Here is a 23,084-nt window from a genome sequence, read left to right as displayed (position 1 = left end):
CAAGTGTGTATATTATAATATATTACCTTTCTGCTCTTCCTAAGTTTCTGTACCTCAGTCTCGTAGTAGCGCAACTGTTGGGCTAGAACATTGTTCTGATGATTCAACCACTGTTCATACATCATCTGAGTCTGTTTGTCTTGTTCCGTGACAATATTTTCCGGAGGCAATGGTGGTGCAGCAATTAGATTGGCATTAAACATTTGTACCCTGGTTGTCACCTCCATAGTTGGTTGTGCCGGTGGGGCAGGGATCTGCCGATTTTGTAACTGTTGCCATGGTTGGTTTGTATGGCTAGTAGTTCCTAAACAAAAACGATTACATAATATTGTAATAAGTAATAGCATAACTAAATACAGTTTAATTATTTAAATCAAATGTTAATATACTGATGAAAATTTTAATTCGTAAAGAAATGTAGAACTAACTGAACAATTTAGTATAACTAATTTTTATCTCGCTATCACACAGGCAGTTCCACTGAGAACGATTATACAGGTAGTTCCAGTGAGAACGATTTTTCCGAATTGGAATAGACCTGGTGATGGTTGAGCAACTAAATATATGGGTGAAAACCCTTTAAATGTTATAAAATGGCTGTTATATTATTATATATATCCACATTATTTACTGCATGCAACGTAGTACTCCCAACTACAGGGGTTGCTGGTCAGGAGAGAACCTCTCTAAACGGATGTTAGATAGCTACTACCTAGGTACAGTGTATTTTTTATTTGTTTTAAAATTTTGTGCATTTAACGTACATATTTTATATTGAATATGAAAAGTAAACTAAATTAAACCAATTTTATAGATCGTCGCCTTAGTACTATAACTTGAGAATTCCAAAATTGACGTTTTTGAGATAACTAGTTCACAAGATGTATTTTATTTGCCTCCATATTGTGTAAAAACTTCATAACTCGCTCCAAACGGGTTTAGTATTTATTTATGATTGACGAAAGTTGATAAAACTGAAATACCCCTAATATTCAGTGCTAAAATTTGACAAGATAAGTTATCAAGCACTACGCAACTATGTAGTGGGAAATGACATGTTCCGTGGGTGTGGTTAACGGAAACAATTAACGTAAATTAAAATAAGTGTAAAACAACGAACAGTAATATATTTATTTATTTTTTGTTAAAAAAAGCGTACTTATATCTCGTAAGAGGGTTTGTTATTGTTTGGGCCCAGCGAGGGTTGTATGACCGACCGATGCCTGCTGGGGTTGTGTATCGACTGATGTGGCTGAATTAAAAACACATGTCTGTGGTTTTACGTTGAAGACTAATTATTTATCGACATAAAGAGGCTGACCCTTTATCTGGTGTTTTAAAAGCTGAAAACACTTCTGTAGTTTTAAGAAGCGTCTTCGAATGCATTTAAAAAGTGATTTATTGACATAAGATCTGATAAGGTAACTATTGAATGGGAAATTTGTTTCCCAGAAGAAAACATTAATTTTATACAATCTGGTTTTGTATTTTAGGAGCGAAACACATGTGAATTTTAAATGACCCATATTATTTTCGTTTAGAAAAGAAAGTTAATATGTAAAATTAGCCATTAAAAAAATAATAAATGAAGCGTGTCGCTATAGACATATGACATGTCAAAGCTTAGACAAAATAAACAGCGAAACGCAGGAGGGAAAGTACACAGGTGCTTCCAATTTGAACAGTAAGATCAGAACACAATAACGAAGAAAATGGTGTCGAAAACTTAAGAGGTCTATAATTCTCAACGATGAAGGTGATGATGGCGATGATAATATTTATAGAACATGTAGAAAAGGTATATGGTAACTCATCAGACGAAAGTGCGTAAGTACAAATGTTAAAATTGACAAAAAGCAAAATCACTGGAGCATGCACAAATGATTCAAAAAGTATAAGCGCCAGAAAATTAATACTAAATCAATTAATATGTTTTATATCTACCTTGATTAGTTATTGTTGACGGTAAACTGGTGACAGGTCCGGTATTGAATACGTCTGCCTTTAGTCTCTCGAAATCGTGGTCGCTGAGCAACGCCGATTCACTTTCGTTTCCAGTTGATGAAGACACTTCTTGACTAGAAGGTTGGTTCTGCAACTTCTCTTGTTCCCGTTTCTCTTGTTCGAGTAGGTCCTCCAGCAAGAGGGGTTGTTCCTTTATTGGGGTAAAAATGTTAGGTTGGAAACTTGTAGGTGACTTTTATATATTTACTGATTTTTGGATTTAAGGAAATATGGATATTTAGTTGTTAAAGTATTATTAAATATAAGTATATATTATTAAATATTTGCATATTGCAAATATGTATGGGGCATTTTTTCAATGAAAACAGTTAATTTTACTGTAACTAACTGTAACGTTTTAACACTGACTGTACATAATGCAAAGACCACATTTCACAGCCCACAGAATTATTATTATTATTATTCCTAGTTGTTTTCGTTTTGTGAAAATGTGCTTTTGCCGAGTTAATCTCCTATCAAGGTGGATTTGATTAACTATTTAGATGGGAAATAAGCCACAATTAAATTGAAAAAATAATTTTATTAATGTTTCGACGGAATGGAATCTCTAAGGTGAGAATTTTACTGTCGTTGCATTTGGTTGTCTTTTTAAAGACAAATCACATGCTATGATTTTTTTTGTGACTGATATTCTTGAGTTGGGATTGATTTCATGTAATCGAATGAACTATATTTTAGTAAAGTCGTCCCAGAAACGCAACTCCTAAATATTGGCGATATCATTTTAAAGTCTTATACTTTAAAATGTATAATATACGTCTGAATTGCCAATATAAATGAGTCAGATTAAATAAATTATTAGAAGATTTTTTTTTACTTAGCAACAACATTTTTGCTTAATCTAGTAGTATTTTGTATTTTGACAACGACACCCGATTTGGGCGTCGAAACGTTAATCAAATTATTTTTTTTCAATTTAATTGTGGCTTATTTCCCATCTAAATAGTTAATCATAAAAATGCCACAAGGAAATAGGTTCAGAACAACATTAAGGTGGATTTGGATTCCCAGGTACTTGACAGTATCGGTTTGTGGGAGCTGTGTTTCATTCAGAGTTACAGATGGACATGTTTGTTTTTTCATGGTGAATATTACATGGGTGGATTTACTCTCATTTTCCTTTATCTTCCATTTTGTAAGCCATCTTTGGATATTGTTAAGATCTTTTTGAAGGGTTTTGGATGCTGTGATTGGATCAGGTGAGAGGCTAGTACAGCGGTGTCATCAGCAAAAGTTGCACTCATTTTGATACTTGTCTGTAGGTCAGCAGTGTAGCGCAAGTACAATATCGGTTCCAAGACACTTCCTTGTGGTACTCTGGCTTTTATTGGTCTTAGGCTTGTGTATTCATTATCCTGCTTGACAAAGAAATGTCGTCAGTTGGAACTATAGCTGTTTAAGATTTGATAGAAAGGACGGGGAAAGTTTTTCTTTAGTTAAATAGGATACCAGCGTGCCATACCTTGTCGAAGGACTTACCAATGTCCCGGAATGCAGCAGAAGAATATCTTTTATTTTCTAGATCACTTCTGATGTGATTTACCAGTCTATGTACTTGTTCTGTTGTTCCGTGTTGTGTTTTGAACCCAAATTGAAGAGTGGAAGTTTCAAATGAGTCAAAACCAACATTTTGAGATATTTAGTAAAAACGTTAAGCAACAGCCAAGGCACATACCGCTGGCGCCATCTTACAGTCCCTATACAAAGTTTAGTATTAGGAATGGCACCTAGCGCCTTTGTTAGGACGTAGAGCGTGGCATATACAACTTTTTATGGCAATAACTCAAAATCAAAAGTTTTGGCACTCAGCACCTTTGAAACTTCCACTCTTCAATTGGTGTTGGGGAATTAGTTTTCTTTTTTCTATCACCGGGATTGTTGTTTAAGGAGAAGTTTTTCCAAAAATTTTGATAGAACAGGTAGCAGGCTTATTGGTCTGTATGAAGTCACCTGAGTTTTATTTTTCCCTGGCTTAGGTATGAGAATATTGAGCAACTTTCCATTGTTCTGGGTAGTTATCATCATCATCATCAATGGCGTTACAACTCTTCGTGAGTCTTTGCCGCGTTTACTATTGCTTTCCATGTTTGTCGCTCCTGTGCCACTAATTCCCATTGTCGCACTCCCATTTTCTCTAGATCTTCTTTGACTGCATCTTTACACCTTTTCCTAGGCCGTCCTACAGACCTTCTTCCATCTGGCCTTTCCCAGAACACATTGTTTATAAGGCGATTCTCGTTACTGCGTATCACATGCCCTGCCCATCTGTGTCTAGGGTAGAGTCTGTTCTGGGTAGTACCCTAGCCTAAATATTGCATTAAATATGTGCTTGCGTGATCATTTTCAGTACTTTCCCGTTGATCAGGTCGTACCCTGGATAATATTTCTAACTTCTTTATTGGTGATTTTTTGTATAGCAAGTCCATCTGATAGGGCGATTCCAGGAAGCCATTTATTTCTTCCTCTGTATCGCCATCTTCCATGGGATGTGAGAACTCAAAGAACTTAGAAATGTTCGAGAAAAGATGAGTTTTGAAAAGATCTCCAAGAAATAATTTAAAAAATCTGACACTATTCGAACAAAATATTTGAACCACAATTATGAAAACCTTATATATAAACCCATCAAAATTTTTAATATGTGAGGGATTTCAGATTATCCTTCATGTCACATGTGGTGTATGGACATGAAGTCAACCAGACTTTTCAATATCAGTCACACAATTGGTGGTATGAATAAAAACGTTTGTTCTCATGAGTATGAGCATAAAGTAAAGTTTATACTCCATTTCATGTGAATAAAAATATATTGATGTGATGAGTACATGAGAGTAGATACTCTCTATGTGGAGTATGTACTCGTACTCCAACATTTGGAGTATAAACTACATTCTCATTTTTATTCATATGAGCCATTATCCCAAGCTTTCTGCAACATCACTTAAAAGATGTCATAGGTTACTAAAATAAAATTAGCAAACTAAAAAGGCAATGTTACCTTTTCCCTCTTTGTAAAGAATATAAATAATGTAGAGTAATATCGGAAGGGTTGACCTCGTGAAAGTCGGAATATCAAGAATTTATTAATAAATTGTTGGTACAATATTCAAATAAAATAAATAATAATCATATTTTTCTTCAAGTAAAACACAATACCTTAATTAAAATCCATAAATCAGTAAAAATATAATATTTAGTCAATTTCTAAAATGAGTATGTACAAAAAGCATGCAATTGTTACAAGCTCCACAAAAATAATTACCAAAAGGTTTGAGAATGAGGAATTTCTAATGTGTTGTTTAGATAAGATGTGCTTTTATAGGTCAGAAAGCGAAAGAAATTGTCTAAGAGAAAATAAAGTTGTACTTCGGATAGCAGGTACGTATTGGATATCCTGTCAAAAATCATCAAATTTGATGTATGAGGTGTCAATCATCAGCACAAGTATCTATGTGGTAGAATATTTTTCTTTCTGGACGGCGATAGTGTTTAGGGTGTCATAAGATTTAATTTTTTTTTTATTGTTTTCCACATAAAAAAAATATTTATTACGAAATATAAACAAAAATGATCCATTACTATAGTATCAGAGATTTGATCTCTAAAAATAAGACGAACAAGCAAGATTTGGCTGTGAATGTCAATTTTGGGCCCTCAAAAAAATGCAAAAAGTTTGCCACTGCTAGCCCAGGGCTTCCTTCTAAAAATCCTCGTCAGGGAGAAAGCGGAAACATGGATTTTTACCGTTAAGTTGATAAACATTTTATTTAAAAAATTGATTGCACTCGGGTAGCTGACATTCAAAATCGCCGGTCGCTTCAAGCGTTGTTTCTTAGAGAACAGTTTGTTCTACACAAAAAGTTCAACAGGCTTCAAAATTATCTCAGTTATGTTGTTTGAAACATTTTTTCTACGACCTACAGATTCTTGGTAAATCGATGGTTTCCGTTTTCCTTAGGGGGAAGCCCGGGGGTAGGAGTGGCAAACATTTTTGCATAATTTTTGGGCTCGCAAAATTGACATTCTCACCAAAATTCGGACAGTAATTCAAAATAACTGATAATAGACATTGGTTATTGTTGACAGAAGATCCAATCCGAAATATTAATTTTAATCAACTATCTAGTCTAGTGATTCCATTATGTATAAATCTTTTTCTGGTCTTGTAATTTGAGTAATATTTTTTTTATCTAGCAAGTACTGCCAAGTCTTTTCTTGGAGTGTATTTGTTTCAATCAAATTTTCTGAAACAGACAATCCTGAATGTCTCTTAGAAACGTCAATACAAGTACACTTAATGAATTAACTAATGTTAAAGGATAATGTTACATTAAAAATGAAGTCTCAAATCAGTCTAATGTGTCTCTTGTGTTTCGTAAGTTAACTGTTACAATATATGGGCTAAAACTCCGAGTTATTACACTATATTTTGGTGCCCAACGTGGGGCCAGATTTCGTTCTTTTTTTTTCAGTGAGATTATTTTTATTTTTGTTGGTTTTTTATTTCCTTAGTGGTCTATGATTTTATTTTTAGTGCTAGTCTATTTTTGATTTCTTCAGTATTTGCTATTATTTACACATTTTCATTTAGTTTAAAGAAATCACTGCATCTGTATAATAAACCAGTGATTAGTTGTAAAATGCCAGAACGATGAGATGATGGTGCCGGTAAATTATTTTCGAAACGGTATTTTTATAGCATATGGATAAATCAAGTCTAATTATCAATCTGGTTTAAAACTTACGATATCTCTTTTTGAACAAATTTATTTTTAATGTACGTTGTTTGTTTTCTAGCGCATACTTTTTACTACTCATCCATTGACTGACTAGATTATCTCGAGAATTTAAAGTCAGAGATCCACTTGGGATTTTATGCTATTAAGTTTGAAATATTTCTCGCTTAAGTATTGCTCGAAGAATAATCCACTAAATTATTCACACCGAAGTGAATCGAGTCCTCTGACCTGTTGAGCTGACGTTATTTATGTCATAACATGGTTGATGTATATTTATAATGTCAAATGTGCAAACTTTATCCATAGCTTCCCAGGAAGAAGAAACTTCCTTTTTTTAATATATTGTAACGTTTCTATTAGACATTCATCATAAGATAATACAGTTAGAAAAGAAAGTTGTTTAGTAAGTAGTGTTAAGTGAAAGCAGACAGGAATGAGGGTGTGCTAGGGAAGAAATAAGGGAAAAATGAGTGTACGTGTATACAGATCTCACCTCAAGGAGAAGAGGTCTCCGCTGCAAGTGTGGATGCATGGGAAAACCCTGCAGTGTACTGGGATGAAAATGTCCCATTGGGAGAAGACCAGGCCCCATTCTCAATCCCGTCTACCACACACATGCAATTAATATTATGTATAATACACCTTAACCACGTTAGTCAAAATTCTGTTTTATAAAGTAAAAAAAGTTGCGTATTTAGAGAACCAACTCAAAATTATTCAATAAGTGACTATTATGACATTTGATTAGTCCCATTTTTTTTACTTAAGACAAAAAGAATATCATAAAAACATTTAAAATTTTGTCAATAACTGTAAACAGTAATTATGTTTTTAAAATTCCAAACAGTAAATAACACCAATTTGCTTGGATAATGGTAAAACGAATTGTTAAGTTGGTAAATGTAATTAATCTAACTTTATAGATTAAAATCACTTTAATTGACATTGATGTTAACTCATGTAGCATGTTATAATTATGATCAAGAAGGTACAGTGCGGACGTAGAATCTGTTTCTCTATTATTGAAAGCCCTAGTGTGTTCTGCTATATGTTTTTTAAAGATTCTACCAGTTTGACCGATGTAAGTTTTTGGACAGTCACCACATTTAAGTTATTGTTTGTTCTGAATGCTGGTGTTACCCTTTTCTTTTTTATGTTTATCTATTTTTGATGATATCTTGCCCGTATCTGTAATCGAGTAAAAGGTGCTGGGATTTTCTCTGGTGGTTCAAAGACTTTAGGGAATTTCTTATGCAGTTTTTGACTTAAAATTTGGCCAAAAAATAACTTGGCAATAGTAGTAAACAATGGGTACAATGAATAAAGCATAAACAATTTTTTCAGAACTGTTTCTCACTGTTCTTGTACATTTCCAGAAATGTACCAGAACAGTGACACACTATAGAGTTTATAAAGAGAAATTCAGCTAAATTTATAGCAAACCTACTAAGTCACAACTGATAGGTTATAGGATAATAGTAGGACTGTTGACTGGACACTGTAGACTCTAAAAGCATTTTGAGTCTTAGGAACACGTCTTGTCACTGAGAATTCCTTTAGAGACTATGATATCTATCATAGTTTCTCTATGATATCTGAGAAATCACTCTCAAGGCTGTTCAATCTCACCAAGAGAGCCTGGCTGGATAAATATATAATAAAGAGAGCTTTAATGATAAATAGAAGTATAGTATATCTTACAACAGATCTGCAAAGGTCGTAATGCATTAGGTTGTTTTCACCTTATTTATATCTATCAGCGTTAACAAAAGTGATTTTAGTCTAAAAAATTTGTAAATTTGTAAATAAATTAAAGACCCAAATTATTTGTATTTGTTATTACGGAAAATTATATTTAAGAATAAAAACAACTTTTCGTATGAGCTGATCCTAATATACAAACAAATTATCCAGATTTCTGATATGTATTCAATAATTATTATTTAATTGTATAATAAAATTTTCAATATTTCAATAATTTATTCAATTAAATAATAGTAAAAATAAACACAAGTAAAAATGTTTTCAACAATATATTTTTAATAAAGTGAAAGAAATAATCTAAAACGATATATATTTATTTTTGCTTGTCTCCGGCAATTTAAATTATTATATTTAAATAAATAAATATTTAAATTATTTTTTGTGGATTCGAAATAATGGAAATACAACTAAATTTCTTCATAATGAGTATTAGATCCTTACTATCGTTCCTCTAGGATCCTCACTTAAGTAATGGTGCGAAATATTTTTAAAATAACTTTTTTCTATAATATGATGCTTTTGAAATCCTTGCATATAGCATACCAATTATTACTACTTAATCGTAGATGTTCCCGTAGACTTAGACGGAACGTGGCCTCCAAAGTACCGCCCATATGATAAGGACGAAATGCCCTCACATGTCATCTGTCAGTGCCTAATCCTATTAGAGATGAGAAGTCTTTAAGCGATTATGTACCAAAAAATTTTGCCACGTTGCCACATGTTTCTATGGTACGGAACCCTATATTTGAGTGGTACTTCAAAGTATATCACTAATTGTTATTAGAAGAGAATCTAGGTTTAAAACACCTACATATTTTTTACGCTTGATAAACTCTGAATATTCTTTATATTACTTCCGAGTAGATGTTAATTGTTAAATTTTGTTATAAAAGTCGATGCAAAATGATAAATTAATACTAAACATCATAATATAAACAAAGAAAAACCAAAACACCTCATGCTGAAATTCAAACTAGTACATAGCGAATATTTACCTGTTGATGCTGTGCCGCGTTTCCTGGATAAGGCGGCGGTGGACCTGGGTACGGCGGGGGTGGTGGAGGCGGTGGTGCCGCCACCATCCTGGGGCCGGTCGCCAAACCGACTGGTAGCTGACTCTGTGCCACCACCGCTACTCGTGGAGTGGTAGTGCCTACGCGCATTTGAAGCTTTTGATTTTGAACTGAAATGAACAGAAATAGAACAGATAAGAAGATACATTGGCGCATTTTGGAAAAAGCGAAAAGTGGAGAAAAATTAAGACAATAGAGTCTATATGTACAGGATTTATATTAGCATCCAAAAATATTAAGAACAATTCATATCGATTAATTTTTAAAAGTCTTACACAAACATTATTGTTTATAGTAGAATAATTATTTGACATTGATGTTACAATGTGGAGCACTCGTTTCGAGAAAGACCTAGTCAGCTATTTTGATATTATTAATATTTCATGGTCGATTCGGTGTCAGCAATCATAATAAAAACAATCACGAGTTTATTTATAGATACGGAGAAAGTATTGGAGATCATTCATTCATTCTTCTTTATTCATTATTCAGACATCAAGTAGTTAGAATATAGACTTTGTCCACCAACTCGTTACTGGTATATTTAGTGTTGATAAATAAATATATATCTGGTAATAGTGTTTGAGTTAATCAACCCCATCATAGAGGGTAACAACCCCTACCACCATATATAGAATCAATTTACAAAATCTTCGTAAGTTACGAGCACTTAATTGCACAATTTGTGGATTAAAAGGATAACACCTTTGAGCTGGAAAAAAAGGGAATTAGACTAAGTTTTCAATCTAATAGCACATAAAACAACTCCAAAAATATCACTCTACATCCCACCAGATTGAAAACAATGGGAAACTTCTCTGGTTACACCTCCGAGGCTTCTAAAATTTGCAAGCCATAACGGATGCTGAGACTAAAGAAGATAAGGGAATTTTACAATTTATAATTCACATCCCATCTGCTCAGCGCGATAAAAAGTTCCAACGAGAATGGTCCCCTTCGTGTACTCCAATCAGTGTAAACATGTAAATCAAAAATGAATAACCATTTTCAATTTTGTTGCAACACGAAATTGCAACTCTCGTTTGTAGTTTCGTGTTGCAACGAAATTGAAATTGGTTATTCATTTTTTAATTTACATGTTTACTGATTGGAGTACGAAGGGAACCATTCTCGTTGGAACTTTACCGCGCTGAGCAGATGGGACGTGAATTATAAATTGTAAAATTCCCTCATCTTCTTTAGTCTCAGCATCCGTTATTGCTTGCAAATTTTAGAAGCCTCGGAGGTGTAACCAGAGAAGGTTCCCATTGTTTTCAATCTCGTAGGATGTAAATATTTTTGGTGTTGTAAAACTTAGTATTTTGCTAGCAGTTGCCGCTAGGGCATCCCTGCCATTTCGTTCGATGCAATCTGTGACTGCACGCCGGGGTTTTTGTCCTGGTTGGGTCAGAGAGAGCAGCATATGTGCCTCCTGATGAGAGACTAATAAGTTTCGAAACCGGTCGAGGTGCTTGCTGCACTCTCAGATTGAACTAGAATATAATGCGGCTGTAGTTTCGTGTTGCAACGAAATTGAAAATGGTTATTCGTTTTTGATAAAAGGTAATTAATGGACAAAGATTATTACAGCAGAAAGTTTATTCTGCTATAACACAACTAAAGGATGGTAAAGCAGCATGCCCCGATAATATCATGAATAGCAATGATCAATTGACCCCCGAATCAATAGCAATAATCACAAAGAGACTCAACAACCTAATATAACAATTCTGAAGAAATACCAACAGAATGGCTGAAGTCTGAGTTTATTACACTTCCAAAAAAAAAAACAGGAGCCAAAAGTACCAAGAATACCATAATATAAGCCTCATCGAGGCTACGAGAAGTTTTGTGAAATATGTTGGAATATGTGGAATACATGCGTAGAGTGAGGCAAGGCTGTATTTTTTCTCCTCCAACCTTTAATCTCTACTCTGAAAGAATATTTATCGAAGCTTGACACGACACCTAAAAAGGCATGTTGCTAAACGCGTATCGGCTCAACAACCTCAGGTATGCAGATGACATCATAGTATTTTCGGACAACCTAAAAAACCTACAAGTCCTTAAGAACAAAATCACGTATTACAGTCAACATTCAGCCGTGTGATGGATGACCGAAGTTATCTTTAACATTTGAGTTAAAGTTAAGATAACTGTCAGGAATAACGATCCCATAACTATTTTGGTAAAACTCGGTGTGATGTATGCGTCGCTGTTATGAGATAGTTATTTCTGCAACGTTATATTAGAAAAAACATTTGAGGAACAAAGCTTGAAGTAACAAAGAGAATCTTATGTAGAAATAGTACAAGATGGAGTGAGAGCGAGAGATTGATCGGAACATGCTACAAGATGGGTAGATGACCGTAAAAGTAAAACCCGTCGTCGGCCACCGACGATGACCGAACAGCAAACAGCTGTTTAAATTCGGAGGTGTTTCAATCGGTAGATAGAAACAGGATTACCAGATTGGTGTATTTTCCCACAATTTTGGGGTAATTTGAAAGCGTCTATTGAAATTTTTTTAAGCAGAAATTGTAGTGGGATTTTTTGGGGGCGGAAAATTATGGAGGATTTTAAGGGGTCATGGTAAATTAAATTTGCGAATGTACCGGGTGTCCCAATAAGAATGGCTCTCGGCCATATCTCAGGAACCGTTTATAGTAGAGCTTTGAAATAAAAAATTTTATAACAAAAGTTGCCTCAGGAAAAGCCTGGAAATTATTTTCATAATTGTGGGACCACCGCTAGAGGGCGTAATTGAATATCAAAAATTAAAAAATCTAAATTTTACAAAATTTTCCTAATGAAGGGGCACTGGAAATCCGATCGTCGTATTCTTCATAAAATTCTACGCATATTTGATTTGACAAGTTTAGGTCTACCTTTGGAAATAAGAGGTGGGGGTGAGTGGGAACCTTGTTATGAAAAACTGGCTGTGAGTCCGGTTCTGCTTAATCAAATTTTGCAAACGTGGTCTTGTTCAAGGAAGATCTTTTTCGTCAATGTAAAAGTTATGATTTCGAACCAACTTACTGAGTAATATGCCAGCTAGAAGGCGTTATTTAATTTTCTTCAGAAATCTAGTGTTCCTTGGAAAATATTAAATACAAACATGCATTTTTAATACCATATTACAAAATTAGACAAAATTAGCAACAGAATAGCGAAAACCGCATGTTAATACTTTTTTTCTATCTCGAGATATCTTACAAAACGTGTAAATTTAAAAACATAACTCTTACTGTCACCGGTAAACGAAATAATTTATTAAAAGTAGTGTGCTATGGAAACAACAAAGAAACATTTTCCAGCTGTCAACGTATATTAGGTCTTTTCAACGCTTCTCATTTGTTTCGAGCCTCGTTCATATCTCGTATATTAATATTATACACGGATTATACGGCATATGACAGAGGCTCGAAACAAATGAGAAGCGTTGAAAAGCCCTATTACAAAGAAATAAAAACAACTATTTAGTGATGACATAAACGTTCAAATTTTTGCCCATCATTTTCGTTGCAAACATTTACTCTTTCAAGAGTAGATTGAACAGCAGTCTCAATTTCTGCTCTCGATATGCTTTGAATGGCGTTTAGTATTCTCTGGATAATGTATTCTAGAGTAGTGTATGATGGGCAACAATTTGAATATTTAGGTCGTCACTAAGTAGTTCTTTTTGTTCTGTGTTATATTTAATTTTAATAGTATTGTTTCTCTTTATATTGTTGTTTTAATTAATTATATTTTTATACGTTGACATCTCGAAAATGTTATTTTGTTTTTTTTTTCACAGCACACTACTTTTCATTAACTTAGTTTACCGGTGATAGTAACAGTTATGTATAAAATTTACACGTTTCTCGAGATATCTTGAGATAGAAAAAAGGTATCGACATCCGGTTTTCGATATTCTGTTGTTAATTTAATCTAATTTTATAAAGTATGATTAAAAATTCATACTTGTATTTAATATTTTCCAAAGAAAACTAGATTTCTGAAAAAAATTAAATAACGCCTCCCAGCTGGCTTGTTAATTAAGATGGTTCAAAATTATCACGCTTACATTGAAGAAAAAGATCTGTCTTCAACAAGACCCAGTTTTCAAAATTTGATTTAGCAGAACCGGACTTACAGCCATTTTTTCATAACAAGGTTCCCACTCACCCCCACCTCTTATTTGCAAAGGTAGAGTTAAACTTGTTAAATCAAATATGCGCAGAATTTGATGAAGAATACAATAATTGGATTTCCAGTGCCCCTTCATTAGGAAAATTTTGTAAAATTTAGATTTTTTTATTTTTGATATTCAATTACGCCCTCTAGCGGTGGACCCACAATTATGAAAATAATTTCCAGGCTTTTCCTGAGGCAACTTTTGTTATAAAATTTTTTATTTCAAAGCTCTACTATAAACGGTTCCTGAGATATGGCCGAGAGCCATTTTTATTGGGACACCCGGTACATAGAATTGTATATTATACTCGCATATAATCGAAGACGATAGGAACTATGAATTATTTCCAGGGCTCTCGTTGATAAGTAGTATAATTTTTGTTTACTGTTCTCTTTATTTAACTACTAATTTATTAAAATGCGGCAAAAATTTAAATTTGGGCTATTTGAGCTTCGATTTGAGGGAATTTCAGTTTCTAAGTGGGAGATTTATAAAATACCATCTGGCAACTCTGGATAGAAAGCTCAGTAGGTACTTAAAATAAAATTTCAACTTATATCTCTCGATTTGATTTTTGTATAATTTTTAAAATTGTATTACCCTTCTATGCTTAATTATTAAATTATTAGCTTCTAAATTCACTTGATTTCTGTCTAAAAACAAGTCAAAAGATGAACCTAACCTTACATATCTACATAGTTATCTTATAACTTGAGGTTTAAAGTCGCATTATAAAGTGACAGTTGATATATCAGATAACTCAATAACTGTCAAGAAATAACGCAAGAAGTTAAGTTAAATATGATACATCACACCAATTCGAGGATTATAACTTAACTACAGGATAACTTTACGTTAACGATAACTTCGGTCATCCATCACACGGTTGATTATGTACTCAATATAAATGTAAAGAAGACAAAGCTCATTGTATTTAGCAAGAAAAAGATAATAGAAGGTCAACTCTAGGTCAATCAAACCCAAGTAGAAAGAAAGACGCACTACAACTACCTCAGCTCCATAATAAATGAAGAATGGACCAACAACCAAGAGATAAGAGCGCGGATCAGAAAAGCTAGATCCACCTTCAACCGGATAATTATTACCCACGATCCCATTGACAGACCGAGTAACAAATGAGGGGGTTCTCAGAAAAATGAAGCTGAACCAAGTGGTACTAACCACCATGAAATCTCGAAAGTTACAATACTTTGGCCAAATGAATCCAGACATGAACTCCTAGAAACTAACATGCAAGAAAAATATTTCGAAAGCAATGTTTAGGAAAAAGAAGAACATCCTGTCAGTAGAGGAGGTTGAGTCACTTGGGCCTCCCCCCTCAATTTCCACTCTGACGTCATTGTAACGTATCAGAGGTCGTTGGAAAGAGAGTAACTCAAGAAGTAAATAATAAACGGTTGGGGCCATAGGATGCATTTTTAAAAGGACCTTAAGCTTATAGTACCTAAACGACTTAAATGACTTAAATAAAATGACAAAAAATCAAATATGGCGGCATACCAAACGACCATCGATACGAATCTTTGCTACTATCGGTCCAATCGTGACATGCGAGGTATCATATGACAAGATTTAGAGCATAAAATAGAATGGCAAAGAAAAATCAAACACGGAGGAATGTCATTAAGGGGCTATCCTAGTGTAAATGTACGAAATTCATATACTTTTTTGGGAATTTCTAAAATAAAAAATAGTGTGCCAATTGTTTTGAAAATTTGCATGAGCATTTATTATAAAAAGAAGTACACGTAAAACAATTTTCATAAAAAAAAACAATGAAAATTAAACGATTTATGTGCCATCTACTGTCACCATGAAAATAAAAACATAGCTCCACTGCTGCAGTGATTGGGACTAATATAGATCCTGAAACATAAAATGTCAAACTTATTATTCAAAAATAAGCTATTTTCTATACCATCAACTAGGGGTTTTTTGATCGGATAAAAAATGTCAATTTGGCGGTTTTTGAAACTGAAAATGTTTTAGCTGATTTTAAAATTTTTTTCAACACTTCGTCATTTTGCCAAATTTTAATATTTTTCAAAAATCCTAGTTGATGGTATAGGAAATAACTTATATTTCAATAATAACTTTGACATTTTATGTTTCAGGATCTCTATTAGTCCCAATCACTGCAGCAGTGGAGCTATGTTTTTATTTTCAAGGTGCTAGTAGATGGCGCATAAATCGTTTAGTTTTCAATATTTTTTTATGAAAATTGTTTTACGTGTACTTCTTTTTATAATATATGCTCATGCAAATTTTCAAAACAATTGGCACAGTACTTATTATTTTAGAAATTCCCAAAAAAAGTATATGAATTTCGTACTTTTACACTAGGATAGCCCCTTAAAGACTTTAAGCTTACATCACCTAAACGCATTAACGATTCATATGACACCTCGTGCCATCAGATAGGTAAGAGGTGTTATAACACATATTTATTATTCACATTGTTCTACATTACTTACGTTGCTGTAACAGTAATAGTCGCTGTTGATAGTTTTGAGGTATCTGTAGTTGCACACTATTATTAGGCATTACAATACCAATAAATCCATCAGGAGTTTGCATCTTTGACCCCGGTGGCATGGGTCTGCCTTGAGCTGCTGCCTGTTGAACCTAAAAAAAGACACAATTCAAGACTGTACCATTTAAATCTTTTAACTAAATTACCTGGTGTACCATCTGCTGATGAATCTGTTGGGGCGTCAAGTGCATCGTAGGTTGTACTTGCGGCGGATGTTGAGTTGGTTGTTGAATAGCGACGGGCGGCGTATGTTGGACAGGCGCCGGTTGCTGCTGTTGAGGCAACGCCAAAGGAGGAGGTGGCGGCGGTAGGGAAGCGGGCTCTGGTTTTGGAGTAGGCGTTTCAACTGGTTCTTGTTTAGGTTTCACAGGGCTCGAAATTACGTTTACTGATTGATTAGTCGGTTGGTTTTCTGCACTGGATACTATTTTCTCTTTCTTCACTGGTTCTTCTTCGAGTTCCAGATCTAATATATTTGTCTTGCCGCCTGTTAAAGCTTCTAGCTCGGGATCGGCATACTCTAGAATATTGAAATCGGCACCCATTTCAGCTAACAGTTCATCGTCGTCGTCTCCCAGTCCTCCGAGGATCTCACTGACACCTTGTAACTCTACCATAGTACCTAACACAAAACAGAAACACGTAATTTATATACGCATTATAACAAAACAAAAATTTTAACTTAATAAATGATACACAACATCTATTTATCTATTTACGGGTACAATTCTCTAGTGTTAGGGAAAAAGGGCATAAGTCGAAATCTGTTGTTTTTCAGGAGGATTTATTAAAGGTTTCATTCTTGTCGTATAAATCTATTTTTAAATTAAACTTGCATTTATACTAATATTATAATACGATATATTAACCAAACCTATAGACAATAAAAAAGTGGGTTATATATTTTCAAATGGATGATTTTTGATTGACTTAAGTCTTCTAGATCTGACTTTGATTGCGATTGCTGACTTAAGTCTATATGAACTAACATGCTAGCCATTAAGTGTAGTATAGTATAATAACATCTAATAGAAACACAGGTAAATACAGAAACATAAAATAATGGATGAAGTTTTTTCGCTGAAAAAAAAAACAATACAAGTAAAATACACCACTGCAATGTTTATTACGTATGTACCTCTTCTAAGTCTGGATTTTCGGCGTCTGGATCTAGGTCTTCTAAATCTGGGTCAACGTCAGCTGTTGCATTTGAATGTACAAGTTGCTCATAAAAGCTTTTGTACACATCTGGAATAAGGGGTAGTAATTCCAAGAGATCATCTTTCTTGGCCTTGGAGATTGCAAGTGGCTCTGTATATTTTTTTTGATAAATAGAGTGCAACCGGACGGCCACGGCGATTTAAATTCAGAATGGAGAAGTCTTCTGTTTCTTGAAGTGATTTTTTATAATAAATCAGTCCCTGTTCCTTTGTGTATCTGAGCCACTTGCAGTCGTGCCATAGAAATTTTCGTTTTTCACTGTCTTGTTTTCTTTTTACAAAGATACTTTTCAACAAGGCTGCAAAGTCATAAAAATCATCTTGTGACATTTTAAGCACTTGGAAAGGTTCCTTTTTATTTGCGCATCGTATTAATGTCGCCCAATCATGTGGATGTGATATTTGAATACCACTTGTTTTTTTTTTGTTTTTCGATTACGGAATGATCCGCATCACATTCCATGTGTGAGTGACCTTACGCAAGAAATTTGTGATCGATTTCGTCTGACGAATTTTTCATTTGAAGAACAATTAAGAACATACTTGCTACGTAGAAATTCTTATTTTGTCCACCGCAAGTATCCGAATACAAAATCACTTTTTTCACTTCGGGTGGCAAATTCATAAGCTCCTTAAAAGACACGAAGCAATTTCGTTTGCTCCTCTCATTGCTATCGACTCGTGCCATAAATAACATGAAGCAAAACCATTTCCACTATTTATTGTGTATTGTTAGATTGTAGGTCCAATATTTTCTTTTGTAAAATGATACCGATGTTTCTAAAAACGGTGTCGGAAGACACTGTTGTAGGTCAAATGTATAGCACAATACTGAGTGGTCTTCCATTGCTAATTTTTTGGCTTTACTTTTACAAGTATATGCTAAGTCGGCTTCTTCATGATGCTTTGCTTGTTGTTCTTTAAGTGTATTTTTGTTTTCCTCATCATTGGTGATAGTCGACTCCATTTTCAAAACTTCACATTTGTGACAAACATCCGTTTTTGACATTTTTACGTTCGCAAAAACACAAATAAATACAAATTTTTATCACTGAAAAGCAATACGTGTTTGTTATTGTAACGGGTCATACGGAATTAAGTCAGCCTGTCCTTGGCAAGTGTAAATATACGGTTGTAAGGTTGCCGCGGTAAAAAAGACTTTAGTCAACATAAGTCCGCTTGTCCACACAGAACTGGTTTTACACGACTTGCGTCTATTAGATCAATAGAGATTAAAGCTGTTACAAATACAATAGACTTATGTCCTTTGGATCACAACTAAATTGATTAAATTCCATGTCGCCAGTGTACTTAAGTCAATATAGTAAAAATTTGACTTATGCCCTTTTTCCCCAACACTAGAGAATTATTACGTTACAATCAACTATTTTCAATGGGAAATAAGCCACAATTTTACCAAAAAAATGATTTTATTATGTTACAATAATTATTCAATTTTTAAAAGCATCTTGCCGTATTCTCGTCATCCTTTGCCAAACATCTCTGTCCAAGGCATCGTCTTCTTGTATCTTCTCTTCCTGGCGCTCTCATTCCACGACCTTCGCGGTCTACCCTGCTTTCTTCTTCATGGTGGTTTCCACTGAAATATTTGTTTAGGCCAACGTTCTTCAGGCATTCGTAATATGTGTCCAAACCATTTCAATGATCTTTTTATTCTATCTACTACCGTTTCCTCCTTACCGTTACCTTTTCTTTAACGAATGTGTTATATTTTTTCAATTTTTTTTTATTTTTTGCTTTTAGTTGATTTTTTTATAATATGTTAGTCACTCGTAACTAAAGAAAAGCGTTTCTTAAAAATATTTTTTTCATATTTTTTTTTTACTTTTTAGTCTTACACTTTTCAAACATTAAAATATATCGTCATGTTTATTAAAATATGTATAAAACATATGATATACCAACATGAAAAGTAGTCGGAATCGGCAAAAAATTTGAAACTTTATTGTTTATTTATGAAGCATAACGTAAACAAATAACGTAAAAAGATAAATTATGTATAGTTCATATAATTAGCTACAACCTGTAAAAGTTTCAAGTTTCTTCATTGTAAAAAACAAGAGAATTTAAGCATTTTCCGTTAATATCGTTTTTTTTTTATTTAAACAACTAATAAACAAAAAAAAAATTTATTGACTATTCGTGTATTGTTCCCGCGAATGCATATGTCTGCAAATTTTTAGTCATTTGCATTGAAGAAAAGGCAGTCAAAGTAACGTCCTAAGATTTGACTCAAACGATTGAACTAAAGAAAAGCGTTTAATTAATTAATACGACAAAATGAATTCTAATGTTAATTGTGGCACAAAACGTCTCTATCGGCGATTTTTCTAAGACTACGATAAAAACACGAATTTTTTGATTTCGAGTTTTAGTTGAAGTTTTGTTTCGTATCGTATTGAAATTTGACACGAATAAACGCCGATTTATATATAAACAAATATATGACTGAGTGTAAAAGTGAAATTATGTATAGTTCATATCATTAGCTACAATCCGTAAAAGTTTCAAGTTTCTACATTGTAAAAAACAAGAGAATTTAAGCATTTTCCATTAAAATAGTTTTTTTTTATTTAAACAATTAATAAACATAAAAATTTGTTTTAATTGACTATTCGTGTATTGTTCCCGTTAATGCATATGTCTGCAAATTTTCATTCATTTGCATTGAAGAAAAGTCAGTCAAATTAACGTCTAAAGATTTGATGCAAACTATTAAAGTAAAGAAAAGCGTTTAAAAATACACAATATTATTTATATAAATAAATATTCGTTAAAAAATAGTACCTGTTTCTTGTTCCAGCTTCTCCAGTTCAGCAGTAACATTATCGGGAATACCTTCTTCACTGGGATTGCTATCAGCAGCACTAGTTGCAGGAGTAGTTGGAGTAGGTTGCACAAGTTGCGGTCTTTGAATGACGCTCGCTTGATTCAAAGTCATTCGAGGTGCGTTTTGCTGATCAGGTGCCCGGATCTGGGTAGGACTGGGCCTGTGGAGTAGTTGTTCATATTGATCTAAGGTCGTGGGGCGGGCTGGCGTCGAGGTAAACCGTACGAACTGGTGTTGAATTCCCGCAGATAACCGTTGTTGCTGTAAATAAGATATCGTATAAATTGATTAATTTAAAGATTTAAATTATGTACCAAGTTTCAAGACTAATGTCTAAACAACTTAAGATACGCAGACGACACCGTCATTATTGCGGACAGCGCTGAGGGCTTGCAACGACTCTTGAATGTCATAACCAGAGAGGGAGATAGTTTGGGGCTGAATATAAAAACAAATAAAACAAAAGTAATGGCTGTTACACGTGCACCAAATGCCAACATTAATATTCGTATCTAGAACAAACAGATAGAACCCGTACAAAGATTTCAGTATCTTGGTTGCTGGATAAGAACCGATTTTGACCACAAGGTTGAAATATGTGCTCGTATCGAATATGCTAGGTCCGCTTTTCAAATAATGAAAAAATTACTAATAAACTCTACCTTATTGTTGGGTATCCGATACGAATTTAAAAAAACATTCCATATTGCTATACGGAGTGGAAATATGGACTGTCGGAATTACAAGTATGAGGTATATAGAAGCAAAAAACCATGAAATCCTGTATAAAAGGTATATTTGTTAAAATCTCTATACAGTAGGGCGAGCCGAAAAATTTTTTTCTGTAAAATAACAACATCTGAGGCCAAAAAAGTTGCGTGGTACTAAAACACAAATTTTAAGCCCAAAATGAGTAGCTAAAACTGTTTTTCTCCACTGCCACAAAGCCTCTATAGTATTTTAATATAAAATGTCATTGTGGCAGTGGAAAAAACTAAAAAAATAGTATATTGTACAACAAGAGAGAAAAAATACATATTTCTCACGAGCGTAGAAGTTTGTTGGCACGAGCCGAGGTACGAGGCGAGTGCCGCAAATCAAGCGAGGGAGAAATATGTCGTTTTCTCACGTGTTATACACTGTACTTTTTCTATGGATGCGTTTTTGTCAAGAGTTCAAACTTCAAAATTAAATAATTTAGGTGCTTTTATGTAGATTCTATGCCAAAATTGAAATAAAATACATATTATACACATAATATGTAGGTATTTAATATTCTTAATATTTATATACTTTTATTTATTTAAAATTATAGTTACCAGTTATATTTGAACAGTTTTGAAAGGTAATTCCAGGTAAGGTTTGATTTGACACATTTTATTTGACCAAAATATTTGTGTTTGTATTGTGCATGTTACCATGGAAACCGCGATTCTACGTATGGAACCCGTGAGAAAAAATATTTCTCACTGCAATGGCCGACTTTTCTCACATCCTGAGAAATTGTTTGTTTTGAATGTATGTAAGTAATGAGAGAAGTTGCACATTGTATAGCATCCATAGAAAAATTAACTTTTTCAAACACAGATCTTCATATTTTTTTATTATCTAATTTTTGAAACATCAGGGTTATTTATTTTGTACCCCAAAAAAAGTTTAAATAAAATCTGTATTGTTGTGGCTTGTTCATGTGTATACGTTATATACTAACGTATACTTTATTTGGCTATGTCGCCACTAAATAATAAATAGACAAAAATTAATTTAGAAACCTACTTCAAAAAATGTGATGATATACTCAAATAAAATATACGATAGTGTAAAAAAGTTAACATTACCAATCGTTATTTTACTTCTAAAATAATGTAACCTTGAACGTCAACGCTTCTGTACTGAACGGTACTGTCATAAATACAGGCGTAAAGGAGGCATTATATTGTTACCTACTGGAGAATAAAATCGAAAGGTCCCTGCAGTGGTTTGTCTGCCAACAAGTTGCCTATAATACATCTATTTGAACAACTGGATAGCAGTACCAGTAGACCACGTGCATTTTCGGGTCTCTTGGAGAACGACTGTATTTCAACGACTGAGAATTTCTGTACGATATTTGACAAAACAGAAAGTGGTGTTTGTTCAGAACAACTTTCTAAGAGACAGCCTGGCAAAATGGTTCATTCTTGCTGGCTTACCACTGCTTCCCGCATCTTTCGGTTATATTATGTAGCAATCGGAAACCCCTCGGAAAATTTACAAATACTACGCCATTTTAGAATCAAAGTGTATGCGCCCATGTGGTTTTGCATTAAGACTCAACCATCATGACTTTATGGTGCAAGACATCTATTGAAGACAATATGACTCTGCGAGCAGATCTCTTCTTAATACCAGAATTAAAAGATATAGTCTACAAAAATATTTAAGGAAAGGGATACTTTGGCAGTCCAGAGAATATTATTGTGATTATGCTATTATTTGGTGAACGTAAAAACATAAGACATCTGGGATTTTAAACAATTTTTAAGAGGAAATAATTAAATTACAAAGATAAGCGATATTTCATAGTAGCAGAATTATTTTTTATGCGCTAAGGAATACTTTGAGATTATCGACTGTCAGAAAGTTTTATTAACAGAGCCTCGTGTAGCTATGAAGCTATCAAAAGACCAACTAAG

At 33.7% G+C, this 23,084-nt stretch overlaps 1 protein-coding gene across 4 annotated transcripts in view; it reads right to left on the bottom strand.

Annotated features, from left to right (window-relative positions):
* Positions 1 to 23,084, bottom strand: part of LOC126885295 (histone-lysine N-methyltransferase 2C-like) — a 173,740-nt gene that overhangs the window by 51,569 nt on the left and 99,087 nt on the right. For 3 of the 4 annotated variants that reach the window (XM_050651808.1, XM_050651809.1, XM_050651811.1), the window contains 7 exons: positions 20,367 to 20,670; positions 16,485 to 16,960; positions 16,280 to 16,430; positions 9,527 to 9,714; positions 7,258 to 7,368; positions 1,945 to 2,155; positions 27 to 304 (listed from right to left, as the gene is read on the bottom strand). In XM_050651808.1, the coding sequence (XP_050507765.1) occupies positions 27 to 304; positions 1,945 to 2,155; positions 7,258 to 7,368; positions 9,527 to 9,714; positions 16,280 to 16,430; positions 16,485 to 16,960; positions 20,367 to 20,670 (1,719 nt within the window). The remainder of the gene's footprint in view (positions 1 to 26; positions 305 to 1,944; positions 2,156 to 7,257; positions 7,369 to 9,526; positions 9,715 to 16,279; positions 16,431 to 16,484; positions 16,961 to 20,366; positions 20,671 to 23,084) is intronic. The other variant, XM_050651810.1, reaches the window with a different exon arrangement.

Source organism: Diabrotica virgifera, chromosome 5 (genome assembly GCF_917563875.1).
Source record: "Diabrotica virgifera virgifera chromosome 5, PGI_DIABVI_V3a".
Taxonomy (NCBI): Eukaryota; Metazoa; Arthropoda; class Insecta; order Coleoptera; family Chrysomelidae; genus Diabrotica; species Diabrotica virgifera.
Note: the sequence above shows the minus strand (reverse complement) of the source record. Positions and strands in the feature narration are given on the sequence as shown.